Source organism: Hetaerina americana, unplaced genomic scaffold (assembly GCF_022747635.1).
Source record: "Hetaerina americana unplaced genomic scaffold, ioHetAmer1.1.p SCAF_2, whole genome shotgun sequence".
Taxonomy (NCBI): Eukaryota; Metazoa; Arthropoda; class Insecta; order Odonata; family Calopterygidae; genus Hetaerina; species Hetaerina americana.
The window spans coordinates 73,412,792-73,424,761 of NW_027286763.1; the positions used below are offsets into that span (position 1 = coordinate 73,412,792).

The window sequence follows — 11,970 nt, forward strand, 5'->3', positions numbered from 1 at the left end:
ATATTGTAGCAAGTTCAATGTGAAACCACGTTGTTTGTTTGTGAACAATCTGGAGAAAATTACTGTTTTTTAAGTATTTCTGAACGTTCAAGTATGGGCAAGGAGAAGAGATCGTTAACAATAGTTGAACAAGAAGCGGCAGAAAAGCGGGAAGAAGCAGAAAAGAGTTACGAGGCCAAATTAAAGCTTGTCAACGAAATTTCTAAACCCATGGCATCGAGAAAATTGGCTAAGAAATTGTACAAACTCATCAGAAAAGGTATATCTTAACATGTATATTCTAAATCTCAGCTAGATTAAGTAAATGCAGAGCACCTGAATCTTTCTCCGAAGATTGAAATTTTTCGGTCTCCTAGAATGGTTCACTGTTTGCGCTAATGAAGGTTGTCTCCATTTTCTGTGTAGTTGGTGACAATTACTTTTACTGTTGGCATTGGGTGATAATTAGACAATGAGATTTCAAGTGGTACCTGTTGCCGTGTGCATTACTGTAGAGGGTTTGCGTTACTTCATTAACGGCGTTGAAAATAACAAGTTCAGAAATGTTAGATTTTTGAAAATTTTATGAATGACCTCCAGTCTCGTCTTCCCAGAAATGAAGTTATCCCACCTACGCTGACAAACCTTGAACATAGTTTGGTAATCAATTTACGACGGTTAATGATTTTGATTGTCTGAATGTAACTAGCATGAGCGGTTTACGAGGGATAGCATCCAAATGAATGAAAATTTAACCTATTTTCTGAATTACCATAATAAATTATGTCATCTAATTTCTTCCACTATGGTAAAGCCCTCTCAGAACTGATATTAATCGATCAATAAAACATTGTAGCTCCACAAAATTTTTTAGTCATATACTATATGATACCCGTGACTGGCATTCTCACATAGTGGATATGATCAATAAAATGGCAAAAGTAACCTTAACGATTCGTTAACTTGTTCCAACTACCTCTTTAGACGTCCTGAAACTAGTATGTTATCAATAAATTGAGCAGTTTCAGGCATGATGTGGTGGAATTCGAACAGAAAAAGAAAAGATAGGAAAAGTTTTCCTACTGCCCAAATGTGATTGGTGATTCACCCATGTGGACCCCTTAGACTTGGTGTACTTTTTCTTCAATTTGTTTCTAACTTCGCACAGGTATTTCGCATCCTATTGGTTAGTTTGCCAACCTTCCTCTTCTCTGTTACTCCTTTCATTTTCCTTCTATATCCACCCCCATCCTGGAATGTAAAAATGTGTATAAGACGGCACTCGAATTCATTTTGTCACCTGAGCTTAAGTAATATATCAAAGCCGGGTCGTGTTATTAAACTTATCTAGTGGAAAATTGTTACTATATTTTCTTACTAGTATATTATGTCAAAATTCATTTATATTTCTAATGGTGTACTATTCTGGGGGAAAATTGATGCTTTGGCTAAGGTCTTTTCAATCCAAAAAAAGGTCTTTGATAGTTATGGCTAAAATATCTATCAAAACTCCTGGAAGGCCACTTTTTTAAAGTCTAAATAATGTCATTGCCATGCATACGAGGGTAATCCCAGAAGTATTTAAGTACCTGACCCAACAAAGAAAATATAAAAATTTTGGAACAAAAATCTATTTTTTTTCACATAATCTCCTTTCAGCTTTATAAACTTTTCCCAGCGATGTTCAATAAGTTCGATACCATTTTTATAATAAGCGCTGTCTTGCTCCTCAAAATAGCCATTAACTGCCGACATCACTTCTTCACGGTTGGAAAATCTTTGACCACCGAGCCATTTTTTCAAGTTTGCAAACAGAAATAATTCAAGGGCGAATAGGGTGCATGAGGTAGCAATTCAAACTTTAATTCATGATTTTTGGCCATTGCGATAACAGATTTGTGAGCTGGTGCATTGTTTTGATGAAACAACACTTTCCTACTTAGCCAAATGAGGCCATTTTGCTTGATTTCTTCACTCTAACATTGCAACAAGTTCGCATGATACTTGTCTTTGATAGTTTTTCCTTTTTCAAGATAGTCAATGAAAATTATCCCATGTACATCCCAAAAAACTGGTGCCATGACCTTGCCTGCTGGTATAACGGTCTTCGCCTTCTTTGCAGCCAGTTCTCCCTTTCGAATCCATTGTTTTGATTGTTCTTCTGTCTTGGGTGTGAAGTAATGGACCCATGTTTCATCCATGGTTATGAAACAGCACAAAGATTCTGCTTTGTTGCTGAGAAACTTTGCTAAACACTCAATTGAGACATCATGACACTGGTTTTGCTCAAGTGTGAGGCACTGATCTTGAAACAGCTTTCTCATGCCCAAATTTCCAGTAAATATGCAATGCACTGCACTTTTTAAAATGCCTTCTATGTCAGCTAGCTTGTGCACTTTCAGTCGACGGTCATCCAGAATCACTTAGTGGATTTTCTTCGCCGTTTCTGGAGTCGTCACCTCATTTGGTTGACCAATGCAATGCTCGTCTTGACAGCTCGTATGGGCTCGTTTAAACTCTGATACCCAATATTTTACTGTTTTAAATGAAGGAGCAGACTCACCCCGAGTAGAATCCAGTTCAGCTTTTATATCGATTGGGCTGAGGCCTTTCAAATAAAAGTATTGTATCACATAATGATGATCAATTTTCTCCAAGTTCACAAATTTGCTGGAAACGTTCACTATTGATAGCTGCCAAAAAAATACTAAACAACGTAGCTCCTTCAAACTTGAAACATATGCTTTATAGATTGCATAATTTTAAACACATTGATATTTTTCAAACAACTACTGGTACTTATGGGCCTTCCCATGTATATAGTTTTTATTGTATTTATGACTTTTATACAGCATTCACTTTATTGCATCTAGAAACCTATGACTTCTGGTTATTGTTTATCTACTGAGAGAGTTATTCAGTTTATTTGATCATTTCCATTGTAGTTTTCCTAATTTTGCAAAAATATTAAAAAAATGAAACTAAAACACTGACATGGAAGGGATACCGATATCCTGATACAACAGTGGTATTGATATCCTTATCACATTAAATCGGAGGAACAATGTTTAACCGTCCAATTTTGAAATGCAGTTTTCATATTGTGATGATTGATTGTTGTAGAAAATGTGGTTTAATGTGGCTTGGTTTATGACAGAACATGATTTGATTTCAGCTTCCAAGCAAAAGACATTTCTGCGGAATGGATTGAAAGATGTGCAGACCAAGATTCGCAAAGGAGAGACTGGGTAATTTTTAATGAAGACATTTTTATAGATTCAATGTCCTTCTATTTACTGTTACCTAATATGTTTTCTTTTTAAAGGCTTGTAGTCTTGGCTGGAGATGTATCTCCAATTGAGGTCATTTGCCATTTACCCGGAGTTTGTGAAGAATTATCCATTCCGTACATATATACCCCATCTCGGCAAGATATTGGAACAGCAATGAATGTGAAAAGAGGATCTGTTACAGTGATGATTCGTGATAATCCTGAGTATAAAGAACTTTATGATGAATGTGCAGCTGAAGTTAGTAAATTGAATTTGGCTACATGGATGCCAAGTTAGGCATGAATATTAGCTATAGAGTTGACTGATAGTTCTCTCATTAGCTCTGTACTGTATCCATTGAGAATGGGTTTATATCATACATCATCAGTCATATGTTTTGTGTTGTGTGCAGTGTGTCAGAACAGATTGAAAGATCATGTCATTATTAATTCTGTGTGAATGTGTAAATTGTATTCATTGAAATATGACCACTTAAATTGAAATTTTTGCTATTGTTATTATTATTTTCTCCTTAATTGGGATTATGATAAATTACTGTTATGTGTTTAAGCATTGGGAGACAATGTTTTCTCTGTGAACCAATTTTATCAGCCACCAATTACTTGTGGACCTTAAGGCATTGAAAACAAAAGCTTGCATCAAACGGGGAAATTATATTATTTTTGTTATGCTGTATTAATTTTCCATTGCTTACTGTAAATGACAAGCATTATTATTTTGATTAATTTGATCAGTTTGCGTACTAATGTGATGTGTTCCAGAAGGTGTTAGCTGTTAGACTCTGAAGATGAGGTTGTGTCAAAATAGTGGCAAATGTCTATGTTAGGTTTAGCTTTCGGTGTGAATTCCTGGGGATATATTTTACAATATGGTGAGTTTTCGTCTCGCACACCTTTTTTTGAGGTGTGTGAGAAAAATACATGAATTGAAATTTGGGGTGGAAATAGATAGCTCCTTGAAGCCAGTTGGAAAATTATTTAGTAGTAATGAGGTTATAGTCTGGTTTAAAGCTTGTGGACCCGGCCTGCGCAGAAGGATGTGTGAATGAGGAAATTTGACTAGAGAGGGATAGAGGAAGGGTTGGAGAAAGGGCCTTGGGCAGCCACTTATCAGTGCAGGCAACAGTAGAGGAAGGATATGTAATCAGCTTTGAAGACATCACCAAGAGCACACTTAAGTATTGCTCTCAGCCCACAGATATTTGCAATTTAACGATTTTGCATGCTACATTAACACATAATTTTTAAAACTGGAGGAAATTAATTATTTGAAAATGAGTTTTATATTGATTTTTAAATATGCTTGCATATTTCATTCAAAAAATTTCCTTAGTCTCTGTTGCTTTCATTGCTTTCATCAGTTTCTTCTTCATTAATTATAATTTAATTATGAAAACTGTCCATAACAACTTAATTTTCAATAAATGTTGATTAATGTATCACACTCGTGCACACTTTTAAGGGGAATAGTGAATCCCTCGGTATACAAACACACTGAAATAACCTGTGAATATGATGTTAAGAATAAACTAAAGATGAAGTATCTAAAAACCTAACAAAAAGTATAACTAAAGTCAAAAGTTAAAAAAGCAGCAAGGTTGGCAACGAGCACATGGTTCCCGAGATAGAATGAAACTTACCCCCCTCCTACGTACCATTCTTGGAATGGGTACCCTTTGGGCCCAAAACTCGTTTCTGTGCATTGATATACTAGTAGAGATGAACATAGAATACAATCAGGGTATATTCATGTTTCGTAGGTTCCAAGAAAGCATTCGATGAAGTGAACTGGGTAGAATTAATGAATGTGTTACAGAAAATAGGAGTAGATTGGATGAATAGGAAACCTATCTGCATGTCTCAACTGCTCTGTTGTGATTGTTGGAATGGGCAGTGTTAAGGAGGGGGGATAAGACATGGGTATCTATTATCACCCATGCATTTTGACATATATGTGGAGAAAATGTTTCCAGGGGCATGGGAAGAACTAGGGGTAGGAAAGGAAGTCCATGTAGAATTTGTAAAATCAGGTTTCGAGGCTGATTTGGCTTTAGTCACTCACCCAATGGGCTGCAAGCATTGCTGGGCACATTGGAATATCATTGCAGAAGGTGTGGAATGAGGAGCAATGTGAACAAAACAAAGGTTAGTTTTGGAGGAAGGGGAAGGCTAAGATAAGCAACAAAAAAATTAGAGCAGGCGGAACGGGCCAATATGGTCAAAGTAATAGGGACATATAAGAAGAAGAATGCATAAGGCTAAGAAGCTTCCTCAAGGAGGGATGTTGAGCAAGGATGTTAAGAAAAGGTCTGTCGAAACTTTATTAAGACAGAAAGCTGGCTATCCACTAACATCGCCGGCGGTGAAATTTTCCCCAAATCCCTTTCGTTTACAGAAATGACAGAGCAAATAGAATCGGGAGTGGTGTCTTTATTGTCGTTAACAATTCTTCCATCAGCGGTTGTTCAGCCAGTGGACGCATAGAAAAGCATTGCGACGTCAAAGGCAAATATCACACAAAGATGAAAAATATTAGGGATGATATCTCTAGCGACAAAAGAATTAAGATCACTTATACAAAATATCTAGGGCGAATGCCAAGGAGAAATTTCGGAAAGCGTTGAGCGAATTCATAAGGAAAAGATAAGTGTAAAATTTGATAGAGAATCCGAAAGCATTTTGGTCGTACGTTGGAGAGGTTCAGGGAAATGAGTCAACAGTTAAATCACTCAACGATGATAAAGGCGAAAGAGTAACCACCAGTTTGGAAAAGGCTAACTTATTAAAGTCCTTTCCAAGAGTCTTCACCAATGTCTCGCCGAATTTCTCCAATAGCTCACCAAATCGTGCCGGCCAACCGATGCCCGAAATTGAAATCTCATGTGATGGCATAGAACGTCTGCTGAAAAATATTAAGCCTAATAAATCCTCCGGGCTAGATCAAATACCCGCTCGTATATTTAATTATCTAGCTTCGGAAAATGCGTCGTATCTAGAAATCACATTTAAAAAGTTGCTGGTAGATCATAAGGTCCCCAGAGATTGGAAAACGGCTAACGTAAAACCAATATTTAAAAACGGAGACCCGAAGGAACTGAGCAATTACGGTATTACCCATTTCCCTCACATCCATTTCGTGCTAGGTCATGGAACATATGGTTGCTAGTTCGGTCGTGAGACACCTCGATAGTCGGGAGTTATTGGTGAAAACTCAGTACAGTTTCCGAAAGTGTAGTTCGTGCAAGACCCAACTTGCACTTTTTGTTCATGGTATCCTCATTTCAAGAAAGAGTAATGTTCCAGTAGATACTTTTTTCTAGATTTTAAGAACGCTTTTGACGAAGTGCCTCATAGTAACCTACTCACAAAGCTAGCTTCCCCAGGGAAGTGTTATCGGACTTCTTTTATTCTTATTATACGTCAACGAAGTTGACTCCGTAGTCACTAGTAAGATACGTTTATTTGCCGACGATACGTGGTTTACCGTGATATCCGTGATCCTGAGGACAGCGGCTTTATCAGATGACCTTAATACTATACAACGCTGGTGCGATACTTGCCAAATAGAATTAAACTTAAAAAAGTACGTTGTCATAAATTTTTGGGAAAGGGCCTATTCCCTCTCGAACGCCTACTCCATCAGGAACATCGGAATATAAAGTCAGGACTCGATTAAACACTAAGGCGTCACTAAACACCACGACCTCTCCTTGGCGAAAGATGTACGGGGAATAGATGAGTAAGCTAACAAAAAATAGCATTTATTAGAAGAGTACTGGGTAAATGTGATGAAAAGGTCAGAGAGAAATATTATCTTTCGCTGGTTAAGCCTCATTTTGAATATGCTGCTGGTATATGGGATCCTTGAAGTTGGATTGATTGCCGAATCCTTCTACGCAAGCAGCGTAGAGAAGCTAGATATGTAAAACGTTGTTATGATAAACTGAGTAGCGTATGCAAAATATTAGAGCAGCAAAGCTGGGAATCACTCACAGAGCGATGGTTAAATTGCAGATCAAATCTCTTGCATAAATTGGAAGGACGTCTCTTAAGCAGTGATGCTGAAGTCAATAACGCAATTCGAAAAGACAATTTCGAGTAATTTCTTGGTGAGCCACCGAGCTCACGGTCCAAGTGATCGACGTGAAGAACTAAATTGGCGTGATATACGAGTACACTCTTCGAAGGGCCACAGCCGACTGCCCAGCCAGGATTACCTGGATAATTTGTTTGCATGATATGAAATTGGTTGCGGAGTTTTCGATTGCATTATTGTCCTTTAAACCTAGGAATTTCATGTTTAGTTTTACTAAGGTATAATTATAGAATACATGTTATGCGTAAGGCCTAGTAAATTCTCTTTGTGAGTGCATTTAGAAACTTAAGGACGCCTCAAGTTTCGTAATTATAGCGCGGAAGAAGTTTGGTGAGCATCCCCATATTTATAGAAAAATTACGAAATTCAACTGAAAAACTCCAATATCCCTGCGCATAAATCTATTTCTGGGGAATATTCGAAAAATGAAATTAATTTCGATACTAAACTGTATTCCTTAACTTTAAAATTGTAGCTACTCGATTGAATAACGCACTTTGAATATGTTCAATTCTCAGGATTCACTATTACCGCATGCCTTTCATGTGTAGCACACAAAGATGGAGCGAGTTGAGCTTAAGGAAACATTCCGATGAAGATGTTGGCAATTTTGTTTGCCATCGGTTTTGAGATTTGTTTCTCCGGAAGAAACAATGATGGTGAGAATTAAACGAACCTCTCTTCCGTTAGCTCGAGTACCTACTTTCACGATATTGGGCGTTCACTCACTTAGTGATGACCCCTCGTGAATGGAATTTTAAGGCTTGAAATGACGTCAAACTCTGAAGGTGGTTCAACGTCAAAATATTTTTTTATCGTGACATGCGGAATTTGTGAATTAGATAATGTTGGGAAGTCGGGTAAAGCTTTGGACTTGAGTTGCTGTTGGAAATAGTTTAAGGGCTTATTGCGGGTTTTAAAAGTTTTTATTTTACTTCAATCTTCCGGTGATTTCGAAATAAATAACTCGTGTGATTCAACTGATTAGTAATAGTAAATGATTGAATTACCTTGTTCAATCTCAGGCTGATTTTATGGGATAACTTACAAACTTAATATATTTACTAATTGCTGTGATATTAATTTTTCTTCATATGCGTGGCTTTTTTTGTCTTTTCTGATGATTATCGATCGAGTTTGTGAAAAACCTTTTTTAAAAAATGCTATACGCTTCCAAAATTTAAGTATTTCAAAATGTCGAATAAAATGATAATTCTTAACAAAATAATATCGAGGAATTTTCAAAATTTCTTATCAAACCGTATTATATACCATAATCTATTCATGATATAAAAATGCTAATCATAAAATACGAGGTAAATATCTGGTAGACGACTTGTTAAAGTGAATCCACGACTATGGGGAGAACTCTGTAGTTATTTCGTGAGCATTAATAATAATCGGCGCCTGCTGTATTTCAATTGCTTGGGGCTAATTTCAACGATTGGCATTGATTGCAATGAAACGTTTTACTTTTGACAACCTTATATATACTTGACAAGTCATGCATATGGTATTAATTTCACTAATATTCTCAAAGGCGTCCGTGACATCGGAAATGATATCGGTCGCAAACGATACCGTTTATCGATGCTGATACCCAGCCTTAATTTGCATAAACTGCCTATTCCTCGTTCATATGCCGTTTGAAAAATAGCATCAGACGAGTTCGGAATAACCCCCCCCCCCCCCCCCCGCAGCAACCGAGATCACGTGATACGATCCTGCGCGCATATGTCTCGGTCATAACGGAGGAGACTTCTTCCGCCAGTTGACAGTAGACCCCGCCGATAGAGGTGGGCAGAATGATTCAATTTACTGACTCGAGTCATTTGGATCGCCTCACCTCAATGGCTCGTTCACTTGAGTGATTCCTTTGAGTCACCTTGGCGCACTGCGGGTTGCACGCCAAACGAAAAGTACCGGTTAATGTTAAACAAGCCAGGCAGCGAATAGATAGAAGTAGGAATAACTGAAGTCGCTCGACCCATAATCGGACCTTTTATTATAATTTTTTCTCCGGTGACAGTAAATTATGACAATTCCATTGTCCACGCTTCATTTGAGGCATAATTTGTATCATTCCTCGGATGGAGTAATTGTACGTCAACCATTCTGTACAATGTAATAAAAGAATAAAACAACCTTAAGGTGTAAAAATCACAATGTGTAACTACTACTTGAAAACTTCCACAGCACTTATTTATTTATTGATTAATCATATGTCACGCCCTAATCCTTTTAAATCAAGAGGATCTTTTAAATATACCTGTAAACCTCTCACATCCTCTTTTATAAGGCCAAGAATTACCGACATAATTTCAACCTGTTAATATGCCCTGATCAGTAGCTTAAGTAACAGTAATTAATCAGCTTTACAACCATGGGAGTGCATGAAATAGTTGGTATCCATGACGTTTGTTTCTAGTACATGAAACTAATGACGTACTATAATACGTTGGTGAATCTCGCGTGGCGACCGTTCGAAAGTCGTAAGAAATAGGAAAGGTGGTCACTACATAATTACACCCGATTATAATTTCCGATGTCTTCATAGAATGCAGATGGCCGCCGGTTCTGTCCGCCAAATAATTAAAATTTTTCATTTTGGACCTGCCCACTTACTTTGGAGGTTTTTCGCACATTCGTTTTCAGTAGAAAAGTACGACATACCCGTTAAGAACAGCCTATTCATATTCCTGGTTAAACTCTTTCCTCAGAGAGGCCGTCATGATGTTTGGCTAGACACGTTCATTTTACCCAAACCCTCCTTTTATTTACTCATCTGCATTTCGGAAAAGTATGTTTGGTCGCTTTGACCAGTGCACCTCGAAATCTCTGGGTAGCGAAGAAAACAATGAGGCCATTCATAGCAATGTTTATGCTATGGGGGATGCACTTGGCTGGGAGAGCCGCCGGAACCGAATGCGGAATAGAATACTTTTCGGAGAGAACAAATAACTGACACCGGCTGCACCATTGAAGATGTTTTTCCTCTGTAAAGGTGCAATCGTAAGCAATACGAAAGCACTACCAAAACAACTATCTCAGATGGAACTTTCTTAAGATTATGTCCCTGTTTGTGTTAAGGAGATGGCCTCCTGGTGAGAAACATAGGGTCCCGTTGTATACACGAATGCGGGGTTTGGAAAAGCCCATGTTTCATTTGTGGTGTATATAATACTCTCATTTCATTGTTCAGATCAGCGGGAGACCAGACACAAGGCAGTCGTGACCACCAGAATATCTCAGGAACATGTTTGAACCTTTCTTGATTTTCCAAGAAATGGATCTGCAATCCCACTGTAGACGTTTTTTTTGGACGATGTCCACCATTAGAGGAAGTTAAAGAGCAAAATGCAACTTTTGCTCTGCTACATTATCTGTTAATGGTGGCCTGGTGTCCAATCTACAAATACACGACAGAATACTATCTCTTCTATCATGTTATTGCCAGTAAGTAATAGTGTTTGCGAAAATCAGTGAAATCTATTTTGTTTCTTAATGCCGTTTGTATGAATAAGGTGAATCATTTTGGTGTACCAGATCTCAGGGCAATTCAAAGGAGTCATGAAGCTGCTGCTCTCACTATCTCGTCTTCATCAGAGCTTCCAAAACCAAAGACTTATGTTCTAACTTGGGCACAAATAATCCCCCTTCTACCTCCAGTCAACCATCTGTGGATGTAGAACACCAGCTTACCAGTTTGACTGGCCACCGACATTCACAACTTACATTAAATCATTTTACATCCTAACCAATGGGGGCCTCTGAGAGGAGAGAGATAGATGAACAAATTGTTTGTTTCATCGTGAAGGACTACTAACCATTTAGCATACTTAAAAACATTTTAAAAAATATGCAGATTCTCAATCCCAATTATATTTTACCCAGGAGAGAGTTTCTCTTAGGGAATTTGTTGCCACAAATATTTGATAGAGAGAATTCCATTAGGAATATTTTGAGTAATGCAGAAGGAGTGTGCATTACTGGTGATGGTTGGACTTCTCCCACTACTGTAAGTTATCTGGCATTGACAGTGCATTTTATTGATGAACAATGTATTTTTCACTCATTTTTAATTAACTGCATCCCACACAGTGACAGACATACTTCAGAAAACTTATCTGCAGGAATTAAGTGGGTTTCAATAGATTGGGCTTTGTTAAATAAAGTTGTCGCTGTTGTGAGTGACAATGCTGCTAATATTACAGCAGTAATAAGGATATGCAGGGGGCAATGTAATCCTTGTTTTGCTCATTCTCTGAAATTGGTGATGGAGGCTGGTACATCAGAAATAAAGTCCCTGCAAACAAAGATTAAAAGTATTGTTGAAAATATCAAAATAAGTCTCAAAGCAGCAATCTTGCAAGCACGACAGGCACAGGTGAATTTCCCACAGCTAAAAGTAAAACAATTAATGCAAACAAGGTGGAACTCCACTTATATAATGTTTGAACAATTCACTTAGCTGAAGAAGCCAATCCTTTCAGAATCAGCCGTATATAGTATTGACCTTCAGATACTAGATGAAAAGGAGTGGGCTGTTTTGGAAAAGGAAATTGAAATTCTAGAAAAATTTAATGCTACCACATTAGATATC

General features: G+C 37.6%; 1 protein-coding gene across 1 annotated transcript; it reads left to right on the plus strand.

Annotated features, from left to right (window-relative positions):
• NHP2 (NHP2 ribonucleoprotein) lies at positions 1-3,754 on the plus strand. The gene is made up of 3 exons (XM_071585086.1): positions 1-259; positions 3,155-3,227; positions 3,305-3,754. Exons 1-3 carry the CDS (start codon positions 94-96, stop codon positions 3,546-3,548), a joined length of 483 nt encoding a protein of 160 aa, XP_071441187.1. The 5' UTR covers positions 1-93; the 3' UTR covers positions 3,549-3,754.
• Positions 3,755-11,970: the final 8,216 nt, after the last annotated feature.

Bases quoted from the DNA above. Each gene is read 5' to 3' on its own strand.
- NHP2 (XM_071585086.1), top strand. From the start codon at position 94: ATGGGCAAGGAGAAGAGATCGTTAACAATAGTTGAACAAGAAGCGGCA. The intron at 260-3,154 runs GTATATCTTAAC...ATTTGATTTCAG, and splicing joins GTACAAACTCATCAGAAAAG to CTTCCAAGCAAAAGACATTT. The intron at 3,228-3,304 runs GTAATTTTTAAT...TTCTTTTTAAAG, and splicing joins ATTCGCAAAGGAGAGACTGG to GCTTGTAGTCTTGGCTGGAG.